General features: G+C 39.2%; 2 protein-coding genes across 2 annotated transcripts; one reads left to right on the forward strand and one right to left on the reverse strand.

Moving 5' to 3' along the window:
• Nucleotides 1-3,836: 3,836 nt before the first annotated feature.
• On the reverse strand, nucleotides 3,837-7,801 carry LOC135084985 (uncharacterized). Its single transcript, XM_063979745.1, has 3 exons — nucleotides 6,867-7,801; nucleotides 6,279-6,509; nucleotides 3,837-4,849 (listed from the first exon to the last, which is right to left on the reverse strand). Exons 1-3 carry the CDS (start codon nucleotides 7,629-7,631, stop codon nucleotides 4,649-4,651), a joined length of 1,197 nt encoding a protein of 398 aa, XP_063835815.1. The 5' UTR covers nucleotides 7,632-7,801; the 3' UTR covers nucleotides 3,837-4,648.
• Nucleotides 7,802-9,196: 1,395 nt separating this feature from the next.
• On the forward strand, nucleotides 9,197-13,666 carry LOC135085009 (uncharacterized). The gene is made up of 3 exons (XM_063979784.1): nucleotides 9,197-9,999; nucleotides 11,372-11,602; nucleotides 13,384-13,666. The coding sequence occupies exons 1-3, from the start codon at nucleotides 9,232-9,234 to the stop codon at nucleotides 13,582-13,584; spliced, it is 1,200 nt and encodes a 399-aa protein (XP_063835854.1). The 5' UTR covers nucleotides 9,197-9,231; the 3' UTR covers nucleotides 13,585-13,666.
• The last annotated feature ends 5,437 nt before the right edge of the window (nucleotides 13,667-19,103 follow it).

Raw genomic sequence — 19,103 nt, forward strand, 5'->3', positions numbered from 1 at the left:
AGGCAGGGCAGGTAGTAAAGGCGCGCGCGCACGGGTGACTTTTGTCACAGTATGTCAACTACTAATTACTGTCATGGTGACAAAAGTTTCTGTGACTGACTGTATGGTAGTCAGTCACAGAAACTTGAATTTTGGTTTCATTAGAATAATAATTTTTAACCAAGGTAGATAAAGTTAAAAATGGGATTATTTCCAAAAAACCAAAAATTGTCGACAATTACAGCAAGAATTTACCAAGTGTTATACCATTTTGGAATCCTTACTAAATGCGCCAAATTATGACGTCACTTGCCATACTCGCGTAGTACAATTTTTTTTCAGTACAGTCAGTTTAAACTAGGCAAAATTTTTATTTTGAAATTTTTTTTGAGAATAATGTATTTTTTTCGTCCAAGCTGGAGCAGCTGGTTTTGTAATTTTGATAACAATTTAGAGAAGCATTATTCAGGGTTACATAACAAAAAAAAATTTGGAAAAAGTGAAGATTTGTGGCAACACGAGCAAAAGGACCGTCACCTGGAGTAGAATTTTTTGATTTTTTTAAAATGCCTATTATTTTTAAAATATGCCACATAGATTTTTTTTTATATTTTTCTGATAACTAGCACAACTTGCCTCAACACCCAGTTCCGGCTTGACGTTACATTACGGGACACCCTGTATAAAAATTAAGAATTTATTATAGTTCCTTATTAAAAAATTAAACATATTGATTAGGATTTTTGTTTTATTCCATTGGTATTTCAGACACATAAACCTAAAATGAACCATCTAACTAATAGACCAGCAATCAGATATCAAATAATTATTGAAATACATTAGGTATTTCTTCATAATGTCATCAATTCTAAGTTTGCGGAGCGATTTTTATATTTGGAGATTCATTTCTCAATTCCGTGATTCATTTTCTCAATTCGGTGCTCTCTCAATTCGATGCTTAACATTTCTCATAAACCACTTCACAATATTTAGTGACAATGCTATTTTTACATTCAGAATGGAGTAACATTTATTGTTTTGTATTAAAACTACTTAAAAAACTAAATATAAATTTTAGCACCGAATTGAGAAAAAATACACCGTACAGTAGAAATGCCCTTAAGGAGCCTCTACATGTCTCATAATCTTTTTACCCTACCAGCGCTTCGAGACCAACATTTGGCAAGTGCTGAGAAGAAGCGCCGCAACAAACTCAGTCACCACTGTCACCTTTTTATGAGCAGAGTACCTACTCTAATAACCCAAAAACTCTGCAGCATTCATCCATCCTGAATCCATTCCGAGGTAACTCTAACGAAAGTTTTCCAAAGTTTGATTTATGTTAACCGAATGTTGTAAACGTCAAGGGAATCACATGTACGATCTTTAAAACAGAAAGTAAATTTAAAAATAAATTGCATGAAATTTTCTTTAAATTGCAATAGTTAAAGTTCTACAAAAATGTACCTACAGTTTTCTTTTCCTTGAATTTTCAAAAGTGAATTTTCTTCTTGTATTAACAATAAGGACATAGTTAGGTACAGTTACGAGTATTTTCTTAGTGTGTAGTTCATCATGACATCGCATTTGATTAAATTCATGCGCGTATATAGACACTAGTACTATTTTTATCAATTGCAAATACCCTATTGTCACTACTCATTGTTTTGTTAATTATATTCGTATCTAATAATTTTACAGGTGCAGGATAACGTCTTACGAGTCTGTAGTATTTGTTTAAGGTCGATAACAAACACTATTATAATCTCTTATTATCTATATTACTTAGCACTATTATAAAAAAATATTAGGACTACTTAAGTAATTTGTTTTCTTAACAATTATCTGATTGTTTGATAAATAATTTCCACTTGCAGTTTCGTCTTTGTCATTTGGGTCGCACGTAATATAAATACTTAGGCCGAGTTGCACCACCTAACTTTTACCGTAACTATGACGATAACCGGTGTTTTTTTATGAAGTTTGACAGATTTTTGACGTTTGTCAAAGTCAAAGTTCGTTCGTTTCAGCCGAAAGACGTCCACTGCTGGACAAAGGCCTCCCCCAAGGATTTCCACAAAGACCGGTCCTGCGCCGCTTGCATCCAGGTACTTCCCGCGACCTTTACCAGATCGTCGGTCCACCTAGTGGGAGGCCTGCCCACGCTACGTCTTCCAGCTCGTGGTCGCCACTCAAGAACTTTCCTGCCCCAGCGGCCATCAGCTCTTCGAGCTATGTGCCCCGCCCACTGCCACTTGATTTTAGCGATTCTGCGGGCTATGTCAGTCACTCTGGTTCTCCTACGGATCTCCTCATTTCTGATTCGATCACGCAGGGAAACTCCGAGCATAGCACGCTCCATCGCTCTTTGGGTGACCTTGAGCCTTCTTATGAGGCCCATAGTAAGCGACCACGTCTCAGAGCCATACACCATCACTGGCAACACACACTGGTCAAATACTTTTGTCTTGAGACACTGCGGTATTTCGGACGTGAGAATTTCGCGAAGCTTCCCGAACGCTGCCCAGCCGAGTTGGATTCGACGATTAACCTCTTTCTCGAAGTTGGACCTACCTAACTGGACTGTTTGTCCCAGGTATACATAATTGTCAACAAGTTCGAGTGTAGTGTCTCCAACCTTCAGAGGAGTGGGTACAACACGGGCATTTGACATAATTTTTGTCTTGTCCATGTTCATTTTAAGACCCACTTGTTGAGAGGCTCTACTGAGGCCATCGAGCATTGTGTTTAGGTCCTCCACGGTCTCAGCCATGACTACGATATCGTCCGCGAAACGAAGGTGTGTGATATACTCGCCGTTGATATTTATGCCGAATCCGCTCCAGTCCAGAAGCTTGAAAACATCTTCCAGGGCGGTGGTGAACAGTTTCGGAGATATGACATCTCCCTGTCTCACCCCTCGCTGCAACTGGATAGGTTTCGAGTTCTGATCCTGGAGGCGGACCGACATTGTGGCGTTTTCGTACAAGCCCTTCAGCGCTTCGATGTATCTATAGTCAATTTGGCACCGTTGGAGAGACTGTAGCACTGCCCAGGTCTCGATCGAGTCGAAGGCTTTTTCATAGTCCACAAACGCCAGACAAAGTGGCTGATTATACTCCTCGGTCTTCTGTATAATCTGCCGTAGCGTATGTATGTGGTCTATGGTACTAAAGCCTTTTCGGAAACCGGCAAAGTCAAAGTAAGATGGTGCAATCCAACCTTAGGTACTAGAGTAGGCTGAGTTGCACCACCTAACTTGGACCGTAACTAACGATAACTGGTGTTTTTTGTGTGGAATTAGACAGATTTGTGACGTTTGTCAAAGTTAAAGTAAGATGGTGCAAACCCAGCCTTAGAGTATACTTAATTATTATCTGTGGTAATATTACGAGCAAAAGACAGTATATGGAATCACCCGTTGTTTGTTTGTTTGTGATCTTAGGATTCGGCTTACACTCCCCACACACACTGGCCATACAGGTTGGGGAGGCCTGATGTTCGCATATTTGTAACATCCAAACTGGCCCATTTATTGTCCCGAAACAGTGGTAGCCTTTTTGCAAAATAAATGAGTTTTTTATGAGTTTCAAAGGGAGAGATGGTGGTGGTTCTATTCTACTCGGCTGGAACTAAACGGACTTGACAACAGCTGCTTATCGCAATATTATCAATGCTCACGTACTCGTATGTCATTTAATATTAGTATAATCAAATTCTGATAAGAAATAATAACAACACAATGAGTCGTCACAATCGATAATAATTTATTTACAAATAAGTGAAAATAGAACATGTATCTACTCGTATTCGGAATGATTCCTCGGTAATGAAATCGGAAGCTCAAATAAAAAAAGTATTTTTAAGCGATTTTAATAAAAATTACGTTTAATATTATATACGAAGACATACAAAATGAAATCAAATACAATCGTATAAACATTAGGTTTAATAAAATATTTTATTCTTTTTTACAATAAATGCCTAGGCTTACCTAAAAATTAGTTTATTTTATCATCCACTGTCTTGCACAGCTCGAAACTTAAAAATTCAGTTCCAAATTACATACCTACCAATGGCAACAGAAAATTTATTTGGACATTTGGTATATTTTTCGCTTTGATTTTTGTATATTTTAAACAAGCTTTGTAAACAACGAGTCAACACTATAAAACTTGCTTGAAATAAAAATACAATCCAAGCGAATAAAATACAATTTTATATCATCATCATAATGTCAGCCTACGTTCACTGCTGGACATAGGCCTCCCCCATTGATTTCCAGACTGACCAGTTGGTAGCGGCTTGCATCCAGCGCCTTCCTGCTACCTTTCTGAGGAAGCCGAACAAACTTTTTAGTCGGGCGATGGTACTACAACCGATGGTTGAACGACTAGGTACTATAACCTTTTCGGAATCCGGCTTGTTCGGGATACTGGATGTCATCGAACCTACGCGCGAGACGGTTCGTGATGACTCTCGAAAACAGCTTGTAGACATGACTCAGAAGCGAGATGGGTCTGTAATTCTTCAGCAAGGTCTTATCACCTTTCTTGAAGAAGAGCTTCATGCTTCTGTTCCATGCCTCTACGCGTCTGTTATGTAGCCTGCAGGGTGTCTGGATTTAATGAAGTTCAAAACATTGAAATGATTGGTTCAAAAGTTATTTCTATATTATCCCCCACTTGACATAGTCGTCCACAACTTCATTCAGCCTTCGTGTGCTCAAGTCGTTGCTCTTGCCCATCATCTCGGCCATAGTCTCGAAGCTCGCGTTCTCAAACGCGCCGCCATCTTTGCTCACGTCTGCCGTGTCTATGGTGATCATCGGCAGCAACATGCCCGCGATGAACAGGCCAAAAGGCATCATCTGTGGAAATGAAAAAGAGAAAATGTCTAAATAGTTAATTAAATTAATTACAGCAGACAGGGCACATAGTAGAACTGACGGCCGATGGGACAGCAGGGTTCAGGAGTAGAGGCCAAATAGCAGTAGTAGGACGACCACCTGCAAGATGAACCGACGACCTCATAATGGTTGTTAGTTTCGTGATCTAAGTATTTAAGAATGGTCTCTCAATAATAATATGGTCTTTCAATTCTATTGTTCTAAGTTTCTTTACCAGGAAATAAAATACAGGAGAACATTGCATGCAGGCATAAAATTATTCGTATAATAAGAAACGTAATTTTGTGTTTTGAAAAGCACTTTCAGCCAGTCATAGTCATTGAAAGGATAAATAATCATATTAATGATTACACTAAGTACCCCTACTACCTATATCCTTAAAAGGTCTTAAAATAATAAAATCCATAAAATACTTATCACTCAATAAACAGTAGATAAGATAACTAAATGTGGTTGCCGAATCATGACAAGATTAACAATTAATCAACTTATCCAAAACCAACAAACAACGTTTCAATAAACATAACACTTTAATGTTAAGTAGTTCGTAATTCATTTAAGGATGTAGCACATTTATCAACCCGGAAATTGATCATATCGTAACCGTATCAACTCGAGGCGAAAACGAAACTCCATACTACAACCCTAAAGCGCAATACACATTGAGCCCGCCGGGCCGCCGACATTATTATGTCGGCAACTTTTTGTCGGCGGTCTAGTTGGCGGCTTCACTTATTACAAGTTGGAAAATTTGGTCGGCGGCATGTCGGCGGCTTGAGATGAGAAATTTATTTGGCAGTCAGCATACAAGCACGTCACTACAGGTCAAGCGTCGCCGGGCAACTGAGCGCAGGCGTACCCAAGCCGCCAACATGTCGGCGGGTAACACGCGCGGGCGCATGTTGCCGACATGATTCTTTTCATACAGGCCGCCGGGTTGTGTCGCCGGGCTTTGTCGGCGGCCCGGCGGGCTTAGTGTGTATTGCGCTTTACGTACCTAAACGCCTCGCCTCGCGGTTGACAGCATGACAGCTCGCGAAAGGCGATATGGTGTTGATCCCTTTCCGAGTTGATATTATCTATGACCTTTATTTGCTTCATGTTGCTGAAGCTATCCCACGGTTGGGGACTGGGTTGAGGTCGGTGCCCTACGAATACGTTCGCTACAGCCAAAATTTAATGACGTCCACTGCTGGACAAAGGCTTCCCCCAAGCACTGCCCAATCACCAGATCGTCGGCCTACCAAGTGGAAGGCCTGCACACACCACGTGTGCCGGTCAGTGGTTGCTACTGGAGAACTTTTCTGGCCCAACTGCGTGCGTAAACTATTTTAGTAGCTTACTATAGCTATATCACAACCACGTCTTGTGACTGTTTTCTTTCACCCACCTCTTTCAACTCCTGATCAAAGACGTCCCTCGGGAAAGCCTCCTCAGGGTCCAAGTGCAGCCTCCGTAACGCAGCGGCCATATGCTCGTAGTAGTGGTCAATAAGCTGATCGAAGTACTTGGCGCGGAACGCTCCGTCTGACCCCGTGAAGATGAAGTACAGCAAGTCGTTGGTTGCAGGTCCTGGATGTAAGGTCTGGTAGTCCACAATCACTACTTGGACTTTGCCGTCCTGGAATTATAAAACAAACACGTTTATTACGGAAATGTTTAAAAACCATCACATTTCAAAATCTTGGCACGAATTAGGTTTAACAAAAGGTAACTTTTCAGAAAAAGTTAGTAGGTTCTAAAAATTACGTATTTGAAAGTTTCACTTTTTGAAAGTAGGTTTTCAGAAAGTTAGCTTTTGAGAGTTGTGACTAGTGTTATTTGAAAAAATAAGTGATTATGATGTGATTTTTGAATGATTTGATTCAAAGTTATTTTTGATACACGTACACCCTGTATTATTATTTTTCATTCCACACAGTTTGTCTATTATTATCTGCCTTTGAACCAACAGACCGAGGTTTTATTTGAAACTTACCTTGTCTATTTTATGCATCAGGTTGCTCTGTCTGAAGTCACTGTGTATGATGACTGGCCTTTCTGTCGGTTCATAGAACTTCTTGAACTTCTCGAAATTAAACGTCTCTAAGCATAGCTTCTCTACCTTTGCCCTGTTCTCCTCACGAACCGTTAGTATCGTATTGTTCAGCATATGTTTCATCATGGCTGTAACAGGTGTATCCTCGTCCATCATTTGTCTTCTCAAAATTTTCTTAGCTTCTTCGTAATCTTCTGGATATGCCTTCCAATATGCTATGGACAACGCGTGGAGTTTCGCCAACTCCTCAACTGCTGCCGATGCGTATTCCCAATCAATGGACTTAAACCTATCGTATGTTATGAAACCATGTTTGGACAAGTCCTGCAGTACCACCACCTCTTTCAAATACGTGTCGCTGCCTCCGTAATACTTGGGAATGACGAGTCTGTGTTCTTCTGAGATGTTGTGCTCGTCTTCTATTTCTTTGTACGTCTTCGTTAGCTTCGTGTAAAAGTGTCTTTCGATGTCGAACAAGGTCGCTTTTAGTTCTTCTCGGAGTTTTTCCGCGACGACGGCGACTTTTGCGAATACGTTAAGATCTTGTTTTCCTGCCGATTTGATAGAAGCGTAGAAGAGTTGGGAGGTGAAATTGGAGCCGGTGGTTGGTATAGCTGACGTTTGTATGTCAGGGTCTTCATATTTTTGTTTTACGGCTATTTCTTCCAAGATATTTCTTAGAAACAGTTCGCGCGCGTCCGTCATATTGCTAGCTCTACGCAGTACTGATTTAGAAGATGTCGTGTTTCGTTATGTTTACAATTGATAGGAATAATCTGAGTCAGCTCGCATACGTCCAACAACATTGATTACGTTTTATTATGCCAGTTTCCTACTCCGCGCGCGCAAGGACGTTTGCTGATGGTTGTTAAATCCGGTTTTTTGTTTGTATTAGTTCTACGACTGCTTGGTGATAAAAATTGTATTCAACATCACATTGTTTTTTCCTAATTATGCAGCATTTGTTACAACATAAGGTGCAAAGGAATCGTTTTAAATTGAATACTAAAGTCACGGTTGAAATGAAATTAATTTCAATTCAAATTAATTAAAGTATTAAAATTGATTGCTCACTAAATAGGTAGATACTGCATAGATAATATTATCAATATTTTGTTTATGTTGTGAGTATCTACAGACGATGGTACATAAAGTTCATTGTTTAGCTACATGTAACACATAATAATAATTACGTGCTAATAAAAACGTATTTGTTAACAAAATGAATCATAATAAAATATCGTCAGCATGAGTCAATTTGGGTTTTTAAAAAACTGTAGTTAATACTCCTGCTTTTTATCGTATCAACTGCAAAAAGATCGTAGAACACATATAATTATATGGTATTATTCAAAATAAATAGGTATCTTTGGACAATCTCAAACAGCACCATCATCGGCCCTAAAGTAAGCAATTAATACGCTTGTGTTATAAGTGCTAGCTAGGATATACTACTTAATACATACATATTATACATAGTAACACACCCAGACCCGTCACAGAAATTAAAATGCATCATTTCAATTTCTGCCCGGCCGGGAATCGAACCCGGGACCTTTTGGCATAGTACGAACCACGAGCCGTTCCCAACCACTACACCAAACGGCCGACAAATATTAAAGCACAGCTTTATAAGTTATCGAATCTAAAACTTTATTTTAATTTTGTTAAGTCGGGTAGTGGTTCGAAACGGACTACTATTCCGGAGGTAGCGGGTTCGATTTCTGCACAGTACAAACATTTGTGTGCATACATATATTTTGTTTGAATTGGACTACCCAGTCCTAGTATGTATTTACAAAAAAAAAGTATTTAGGTATGTTTATATCCGTTTAAGCTCAGTAAAATGTAGTAACTACCTCTGTGTAACATCCTATTGTTATAGGATGTTAACGTAGGTTAGTTCTTCTCTAGCTATCTGAATTTGAAAACTTATCTTTTTGCAATCTTCGTTTATCCTTTAAATGGCCGTCATAATGAAGAATTTAAGGAAATTGAGAATTTAATCGTATACAGGATAGCGCAATGGAAAATGTAGGTACTCTATAATAGGTATTGCCTCATCTTTTTGAAACTTTACTACCAATACCGATAATACTAAAACAAGCAGTACTTAGTAGAAGTACCTAATACAAACAGAAACCGGTTTTTAACAATCATCAGCAAAACGTCCTTGTAATCGTCAGAGTCAGCTGACTTACGTAACTGATATAAAACGTAATCGCGAGGCACATTTAGATCTCGTATCAATTGTATAAATACAAAAAACACCTCTCATACTTCAGTACTGCGTAGAGCTAACAACATGACGGACGTGCGCGAACTTGCATTACGAAATATCTTGGAAGAAATAGCCGTCGAGCAAAAATATGAAGACCCGGACATACAAACATCAGCTATACCAACCACCGGCTCCAATTTCACCTCCCAACTCTTCTATGCTACTATCAAATCGGCAGAGAAACAGGATATAAACGTATTCGCAAAAGTCGCCGTCGTCGCGGAAAAACTCCGAGAAGAAGTCAAAACATTCACTATTTTCGACACCGAAAGACACTTTTACACGAAGCTAACGAAGACGTACAAAGAAATAGAAGACAAGCACAACATCCCAGAAGAACACAGACTTGTTATTCCCAAGTATTACGGAGGCAGCAATGATTATTTGAAAGAGGTGGTGGTGCTGCAGGATTTGTCTAAAGATGGCTTCATAACATACGACAGGTTGAAGTCTATCGACTGGGAATACGCGTCGACAGCAGTTGAAGAGTTGGCGAAACTCCACGCGTTGTCCATAGCATATCAGAAGGAATATCCGGAAGATTACGAAGCAGCAAAAGGAGTTTTGAAAAGACCAATGTTGGGAGATGATCATCCTATAACAATTATGATGAAACAAACGCTGAGTAAGACGGTGCAGATGGTTCGTGAGGAGAACAGGGCGAAGCTGGAGAAGTTCTTCTCCGAGACGTTTCGTTTCGAGCAGTTCAAGAAGTTTTACGAGCCGATCAAAAGGCCGGTCATCATACACGGTGACTTCAGACAGAGCAACCTCATGCATAAAATAGATGAGGTAAGTTTCAAATGCCTAACTAACTCCTATTTACTTAGTAGAATAAAAAAAAGAAAAGATTAAAGATGAACTGTTCGCAATTTTCAAATGGCGTGCACCGTTTCGTTGGTTCGTTCATTTCAGCCAAATGATATCCACTGCTGGACAAAGGCCTCCCCCAAGGATTTCCGTATCGGCCGGTCCTGTGCGGCTCGCATCCAGATTCTTTTCTCTTAATAATTTCGTTGCGAGTCCAATGACTGTTTAACTTTCCCCCGGGACAAACTTGACCTTCATTGGTTGAGTTTTTATGGCGGTCAAGTTGTGGATCCTGGCTACACAGGAGTTGCAGCGGTGGAAATAGTCCCGTATCCAAATTCTTCCCGCGATCTTCACCAGATCGACGGTCCACCTAGTGGGGGGCCTGAATATACGTCATCCGTGTACCGTTTACCTTTATACGGTTATAGACTAAGAGCTAGTGTACGCTAGACCTGAATCCCTGTAGCCAGAGTGGAGAGTTTAGCTAAATTCTCCATTTGCGTCTGGCACATTGAATTGATCATGCTCCTGCAGTGAAAACTAAATGACCTGATGACGATGAATGAATATATTTTGAAAAAGTACCTAGGTATTATGGGGTTAAATCAATTATAAGCGTCTGCGTCGTTTAGATTACAAGCATCCAAAATAATCGAGGACAATGACAATCATCTGAAATTAGATGATTGTCATTGTTCTCGATTATTTTCAAGGCTACAATAGCAACCGGACACAACCAATTTCATCACTGTCCTTAATATAGTCGTAGCAATCATGATGTACCTACCTATTCTATTGAGACAGGTACTATGAGATCTCACGGTACGCGTGGACGCACAGGGTGACACACGAACCAATCACAGAGCTGTATTCAACGCTGTGCGCTGCTTCACTTAAGCAAGCACAGTTTGTGAATACGGGCGAGGGACTGCTTCCTGTGTGCACCAAAAAGCGTACACTAGGTAGATAAATGATAATGTTTGAAAGCTAACATTCAAATAAGTAGCTTACTTTGGAAAACCTAACTTCAAATAACTACTAACCTTACATAGGTACTTTCGAAACCTAACTTTTGAAAGCTAACTTTCTGAAAACCTAACATTTCTATAATCCAAAAAAAATACTTAACTTGTTCGATGTTTGTGTATACGGACAAACATTACTATGAGGTCTCGCAGTGCGCGTGAACGCACAGGGTGACATACGAACCAATCACAAAGTTCTACTCAATGCTATGGGTTCCATTTGCTGCTTCACAAAGCAAGAATCGTTTGTGAATACGGCCTTAAGAAATGTGACGTCACAAAAAGAAGCCTTGCCATACCTAATATTGTTTGTTTTACCATTCCAGGACGGCAAAGTCCAAGTAGTGATTGTGGACTACCAGTCCTTACATCCAGGACCGGCTGCCAATGACTTGCTGTACTTCATCTTCACGGGGTCAGACGGGGCGTTCCGAGCCAAGTACTTCGACCGGCTTATTGACCACTACTACGAGCATATGGCTGCTGCGTTACGGAGGCTGGACTTGGACCCTGAGGAGGCTTTCCCGAGGGATATCTTTGATCAGGAGTTGAAACAGGTGAGTGAGTCTGGTTGTTCTAGACGTCTTCTGCTTCGTCGCTACACTCTTGGCTGTGGTCGTGGTCGTCACGCCTGGTTTAGCGGCAAGCTTCACAATCCGTCGCCATTCCTCCCGCATTGCAGCCTTTGTTGTACACTCGTGGATCATTGACCGCGGTTTTGTCGTGATCAGTCCAACGCATGGGCGACCTCTTGTGCCTTCATCCTTTTTCTGCACGACTATTCGTTCAAACGATGTGTGTGTTGTCGTGACTACTAGACGTGGTGATGGTAAATGGTTATTTCGAAATAATCTGATGTCCGTTGGGGCAGAAAAGTTCTCGAGTGGCGACCACGGGACCGGAGAACGTAGTGTAGGTAGGAGGGCCTTCCACTCTAATGAAGGTCGCGGAAAGCACCTTTACCAGTAGGCTAAGTAGGCTAAAGCCTGGTGGCTTGTTTTGGATAGATTCGGTTTAAAATATAGACTGTCCTATTGTTGAAATTAGACAGCTGTGTCACTAATCAGCAATCATACGCATCTATCTAACCTATTTATCAACTGATAAGTATTTTTATTAGTCACAGTCTTTTCAGAATGGAATATTTACACGTATTATAATCCTTAGTAACTATGTTATCATTGATTGCTATTATTATTAGGGTTTCTGCTCGAGCTTTCTCGAACTCGAGAAAACTCGAGAAATTTGGCTTCATTCGAGACGAGAAAAAAATTACCGGAGCTCGAGAATTCTCGAGTTTCGATTTTAAAGCTTTAATATTCTTGAAAGCCTATTTTCTTAGACAATAGTAAATTTTTAATTATTTAATAGGTCAACATTGCTTTTAGACTGGCCTAGTCTTTCCTTTTTTAACTGATTTGATTTACAAGTAATGATCTTAGTCGAAACTAAATAATAATGTTCACCAACGAGTATGATATACCTATTTATTATGTATGTTTAACTCTTGACTGATTTAAGGATTGAAAATTTTGTTAACTAGACAGTTACCTTACCTAACAGACGTTAGGTTAGGTAGGTACTCGCGCCTCCTCGTAAAATTTATTCAAGTCGTTATCTGTAAGAAATTTAAAAATTTATTAAAAAGCTTTTTTGTTCATAAAAAAAACTATTTATCGTAATTTTGCTATTTGGACTTATGTTCTTTAGAAAACAAGTGATTCAATTGTAGCTCCAGGTTTTTATTATTATTTATCCTTAAACAACACGCGACTTTATGACTTTTGTTAAGATTATTAGTAAATATTAATTATGAAAGAAGATTTTTTTTTGTTTCTTTCCTTACCAAAATAAGTGGTACTAAATTCTAATATTGATTGTTGTGCATAAAAGTAGGTATATTAGATTAAAAAAAAACTTTTTTTATTAAATTTCAACCGATTTCAGCAGTTTTCAATAAAAGACTCGAGACCCGAGAAAACTCGAGACTTTGGCCTCGAGAATTCTCGAAACTCGAGAAAAAAAAATAAGTCGAGAAATCAGAAACCCTAATTATTATACAGGTGGCGCATTTTGCGTAGAACGAGCATTTTGCATCATCTTTTTTACCATCATTGCCTTTGTGGTCATCTGTCATCCGCTTTGCTGGAGGGACACAGACATCTATAATTTCGAACACGTTTTGCTGATTAATTTCGTTGCGGGTCCAATGACAGTAGAACTTTTCCCCGGGACAAACTTGGCTTAACGGCCAATGGTTAGGTTTTTATAGACAGTCAAGATTCTGGTAACACAGGAGTACTTATTCTGCTTATTTATTTATTTATTATTTCCACAGATGTTGCCCTTCGGTCTTCTCATCGCGGGCATGTTGCTGCGCGTGATCACCATAGACAAGGCAGACGTGAGCAAAGATGGCGAAGTGTTTGAGAACGACAGCTTCGAGACTATGGCCGAGCTGATGGGCAAGAGCAATGATTTGAGCACAAGAAGACTGAATGAAGTTGTGGACGACTATGTCAAGTGGGGGATATTATAGAAATATCTTAGAACTTTATTTTAAAATGGGCTGCGTAAAGCTTCAACCACACCAACGCGTGCCGATCGCCATCGCCGCGGCCGGCGCGATTATAGGCCAATGACAGGTCGCGCGACCCATGACAGTCCGCGCGACCTGTCATTGGCCTATGATTGCGCTGGCGATGGCGATCTGCACGCGTTGGTGTGGTTGCGTTGAAGCAAGATTTCAACGCATTGAGTGCCACTCGAGACAGTGGAAAAAAGAGGAACTAAATAAAAACTAAGTAACTTAATTTAATAAAAACGGGTACTACTTTATACCTTTGTGTTTAATTTATTTCTTCACTGGTTCAAATTATTAGGTCTGTATAAAACCATGATAAAAATCCATGTTTAGAGTAGACATGTTGACACCACCAATCAATTGACGTACTTTTTAAAACTGTCAAAACGAAACTCTCCCATAGTTTTTGTATGGCACTACAAGCAAGTGACGTCACTATTTTGTCAACTCAATTAAACTACTTTTTTCTATTACAATGCGACCAAAAATCGTAATTTACGGGTAATTTAAAATTAATTAAGTTTTTAAGGCCAGAATGAAGTGTACCTACTTTTAGAAAAGTTTAGATTTCTAATTATTGGGGAATGGTGTCAAATTGTCTTTACCCATTCTAAAATGAGATAGCTAATTTATTTTTCTTGTTTTGAACTTAAATTGTTTCAGTATTAGTGAAAAAATAAAACCAAAAGGTCTGTAATATTGGAAATTTTATTTTTGTCTTACATGTTCCCATCAGGAGAAAATCGACTAAATCAACATTGAGCAAATATTCTACAAATGCGGGATCATGTTAAGCCTGCGTATATTTAGACGAACCACTTAGAGCTACTTTTGACTCCTCATCACTCAAAAACTACTGTGCTTTTTGGTTCATAATAGTCATGTCACTAGGACGCATAGTTTCCGAGGATTAAGCGAAAAACCGAAAAATTATACCTTCAAACCCCCCTCTCCCCGCCGGCTCAAGGGCTAGGGACGGGGACTTTTGCTATGTTCACCTCCTAACTATGTAGTCTAAATAAAGTCCGGAAGTCAAAAATTGTGTTCCCCGGATTTCCATCTATAATGCTTTATTGACTGGACTATATTTTAATTTTCAATGGTGTCAATTAATTATACCACACACGAAAAAAATTCTACATCATCATCATAATAATGACAATTCAAGTATACTAAAAGATAAGACGCTTAGATACAGTGCAGCAGTGCGTAATTGGAGATATATGGCGTGAGATAAGATAATAATTTATTTTAAGAATAAGTCGCTAAGAAAAAGTGAGCAATTTAAGATAAGTCAACGTGATGTAGGGCCATGTCACCTGTTGTTTACGTACACTGACCTATTCGCGCCTAAATGACGTATCACTCTTTAAAAATAGTATCACAGAATAATAATAAGTACCTACTACGTACAGAAGTTTTACTTCGCGAAGGTATTTAAAAAAATGTATGCTCAATGTCATTAACAATATGGTGTAATTTAGCCTGTCTCAAGAGTCATGAATGAAGAATGAAGAAATAGATACATGATTTAGCATGAATTATCATGAATAATATTAACTACTTATTTACCTCTCAGTGACAGTGTCTTGAGGCAACTTAAAAAAGTACATTATGTATTTTTATTATTATTTAGGCAGTTAAATACTGCACAGTATTTAGTACACCATTTTCTTTATTTTCTTCCATCATACACAAGAATACGCGTGCGTGAGTCAATGTTCGCTCGTATGTGAGGCCTTGTCGAATATATCCTGTAGGTGGGCCATCGTGCGTGTTTTGTTTTCGATGTAAACTCGCGGAGATGAACAGGCCTGATAGTATGTACTAAATACTTAGAAGTTTACATTCTGGCATTTATAGAATTTGCATTCAAATTTTTTACTGTGTCGGTATGGTACTTAAACTTTCAATTGTTTTAAACAATGAGATTGTTTGGACGCGAACATTCGACAGTGGCTTAAGTGACAAATTTTAGATGACGATTAAAAGTTTCAGTCATATTTTCATGCGTTAGCGCTCCTGCACATGACGCCGCTACCGCGCCGCCTCCGCGCCGTCGCCGCGCCTTTGCACTGTTTATACGCGCCGCGTGAACACCGTTGCCGCGCCGCCGCACAGTGGTCTGAAAATGAAGCTCCCATACCATAGAAACTTAATGTCAGAAATTAGTAAATAAAAATATGTATTGTGTTTAGTATACCTCCCTTTGTTTTACTAATATAGTATGAAGGATATGAGTAGCTCCATGTGTGAGAAAAAAAATATTTTTATTTTTTTTGTATGGAAAAAAACACTTAAAGTGGATTTTTTTAAAACTGAATAGAACTGAAGGGCTGGTACTCACATGAGCTATTGCACCATACACGGCGATCAAGATGACATACAATTCTTGTGCCTTTGGGTGCCGCTTTGCATGTACCAAGCTTTGGAAATTTTGAATTTTCGGTAGGTGATCTTTCAAGTCTTTGATGTTATTTTATGAAGTTATTAACCGCTTTCAATACGAGAATAGTATGTAAATTGATACTCATACTCATAATAATAACTAGGAATATAATAGTGATATTTTCAAATAATTTTTATTTTGAAAATATAAAAAAACTAGCTTTCCGCCCGCGGCTTCGCCCGCGTGGAATTTTGTCTGTCACAGAAAAACTTTATCGCGCGCGTCCCTGTTTCAAAAACCGGGATAAAAACTATCCTATGTTCTTTCCCGGGACTCAAACTATCTCTATGCCAAATTTCATCAAAATCGGTTGCGAGGTTTAAGCGGGAAAGCGTAACAGACAGACAGACAGACAGACAGACAGACAGACAGACAGACAGACAGACAGACAGACAGAGTTACTTTCGCATTTATAATATTAGTTGGGATAAAACGTTTAATCATTGAATGAAGTAACCAACCAGTTGGTAACTGACATTGTTATTAGTTCATCATTTCAGCCATAGGACGTCCACTGCTGAACATAGGCCTCCCCCAATGCTTTCGATGTTGATTGATTGGCAGCGGCCTGCGTCCAGCGCTTCCCTGCTACCTTTACGATGTCGTCGGTCCACCTTGTAGGTGGACGTCCCACGTTGCGTTTTCCGGTACGCGGCCTCCATTTCAGAACCTTTCTGCCCCATCGGCCGTCAGTTCTGCGTACTATGTGTCCTGCCCATTGCCACTTCAGCTTGCTAATCCGTCGGGCTATGTCAGCGACTTTGGTTCGTTTACGGATCTCCTCATTTCTGATTCGATCTCGCAAAGAAACACCAAGCATAGCCCTCGCCATAGCACGCTGTGCAACTTTGAGCTTCTGTATGAGGCCTATAGTGAGGGGCCACGTTTCCAAGCCATAAGTTATCACTGGTAACACACATTGGTTATACACTCTAGTCTTCAGGCATTGACGTATTTTGGACGAAAAAATGTTGCGTAGTTTCCCGAACGCTGCCTAGCCGAGTTCGATTCGACGATTGACCTCCTTCTCGAAATTGGACCTACCTAGCTGGATCGTTTGTCCGAGGTAGACATAGGTACTTGTCGACAATCTCGAGAATTGAACTCCCAACTGAAACTGGGTAGGGCGCAACATGGACATTCGACATAAGCTTCGTTTTGTCCATGTTCATCCTCAGGCCTACCTGTTGGGAAACTCGATTAAGGTCTTCGAGCATTGTGCCAAGATCTTCCAACGATTCTGCCATAACCACAATATCGTCGGCAAACCGAAGGTGAGTGATGTACTCGCCATTAATGTTTATGCCGAATCCTTTCCATTCCAGGAGTGTTATTAGTTACTAACCTGCTAATGACGTTTTAATGAAAATAATAGAAATCAATATTGATTAAATAAACAACTTAAAAAATCGAACTGCTTAATAGACCAGTAGAATTACATTTGAAATCGGAAATAATTCCTACAAAAGATTGGATTGAATTGAATAAGACCACTGGTGAACATAGGCATAGGCAGAAACATGCAGGATTAAATGCCCTTCAACCGTCATGAAGACCAGTTTTCGATAGGGTAAGTCCTTTACGCGATATAACCGTAAAACCGAAAAAACGCCCCTTTCAGGGGCCCCCACCACTTAAGCACAACTCCGTCGAAGTCGAAAATTTAGGATAATCTTAATGGGTAACAAATGAAGCCATTAAAACAATAAAATCTTTTGTAGGAATTATTTCCGATTTCAAATGTAATTCTACTGGCCTATTAGGCAGTTCGATTTTTTAAGTTGTTTATTTAATCAATATTGATTTCTATTATTTTCATTAAAACGTCATTAGCAGGTTAGTAACTAATAACAATGTCAGTTACCAACTGGTTGGTTACTTCATTCAATGATTAAACGTTTTATTTTTTTATATTTTCAAAATTATTTAAAAGTATCCCTAGTATATTCCTAGTTATTATTATGAGTATTAATTTACATACTATTCTCGTATTGAAAGCGGTTAATAACTTCATAAAATAACATCAAAGACTTGAAAGATCACCAACCGAAAATTCAAAATTTCCAAGGCTTGGTACATGCAAAGCGGCACCCAAAGGCACAAGAATTGTATGTCATTATGATCGCCGTGTATGGTGCAATAGCTCATGTGAGTACCAGCCCTTCAGTTCTATTCAGTTTAAAAAAAATCCACTTTAAGTGTTTTTTTCCATACAAAAAAAATAAAAATATTTTTTTTCTCACACATGGAGCTACTCATACCCTTCATACTATATTAGTAAAACAAAGGGAGGTATACTAAACACAATGCATATTTTTATTTATTAATTTCTGACATTAAGTTTCTATGGTATGGGAGCTTCATTTTCAGACCACCGTGCGCCGCCGCGCCGCGGGCGAAATTATGCTTTGATGGCGTCGTGTGCAGGAGCGCTTAAGTATCAATAACTCGGCACCACTACGAATACGCAAATTAATATTGCATTCCTAACTGCGAGTCCGACATTCCGACGTTGTGTAAAGTCCGGTCGCCGCACAGATAGAATTTCGTCCAATGACCCCAAGCAACCCATCCTTATCACTCGCATACACACACACACACAGTGTGCGAGCACGACAGCAATATAATTATCGCTTATCTACCATAAGTAAGATAAGCAATAATTATATTGCTGTAAGGGAGAGTCCGCTAATTTGGACCAGTTTTTTTCAATCCCATTTTACACATAGTTTTCTTTTGTTTTTGCTAATGTCCATGGTATATAATAAAAGATACATTATTCAACTTACTATTTCATAAGTATTAATTAACATGATTGTTGTATATTTAGCACAAATCAACAAAGTACGAGTTCAGAGCTTCGGTCCAATTTAGCCAACCGGTTTGATAATTTGTACCACAGGGTTACTAAATTGGATTTCAATAAATTTCAAGCCTATAAAAAAACTATGGCAAAATATTATACGATACATTTTTAACAAATTAGGAAACGAAAAGGAACAGTAGTTAATAACATAGACAATCG

The sequence above is a fragment of the Ostrinia nubilalis genome, chromosome 27 (assembly GCF_963855985.1).
Source record: "Ostrinia nubilalis chromosome 27, ilOstNubi1.1, whole genome shotgun sequence".
Taxonomy (NCBI): Eukaryota; Metazoa; Arthropoda; class Insecta; order Lepidoptera; family Crambidae; genus Ostrinia; species Ostrinia nubilalis.

Coding starts and splice junctions, on each gene's coding strand:
- LOC135084985 (XM_063979745.1), bottom strand. CDS start 7,631: ATGACGGACGCGCGCGAACTGTTTCTAAGAAATATCTTGGAAGAAATA. Junction 6,510..6,866: donor TGATGCATAAAATAGACAAG/GTAAGTTTCAAA, acceptor TTATAATTCCAG/GACGGCAAAGTCCAAGTAGT. Junction 4,850..6,278: donor TTGATCAGGAGTTGAAAGAG/GTGGGTGAAAGA, acceptor TCATTTCCACAG/ATGATGCCTTTTGGCCTGTT.
- LOC135085009 (XM_063979784.1), top strand. CDS start 9,232: ATGACGGACGTGCGCGAACTTGCATTACGAAATATCTTGGAAGAAATA. Junction 10,000..11,371: donor TCATGCATAAAATAGATGAG/GTAAGTTTCAAA, acceptor TTACCATTCCAG/GACGGCAAAGTCCAAGTAGT. Junction 11,603..13,383: donor TTGATCAGGAGTTGAAACAG/GTGAGTGAGTCT, acceptor TTATTTCCACAG/ATGTTGCCCTTCGGTCTTCT.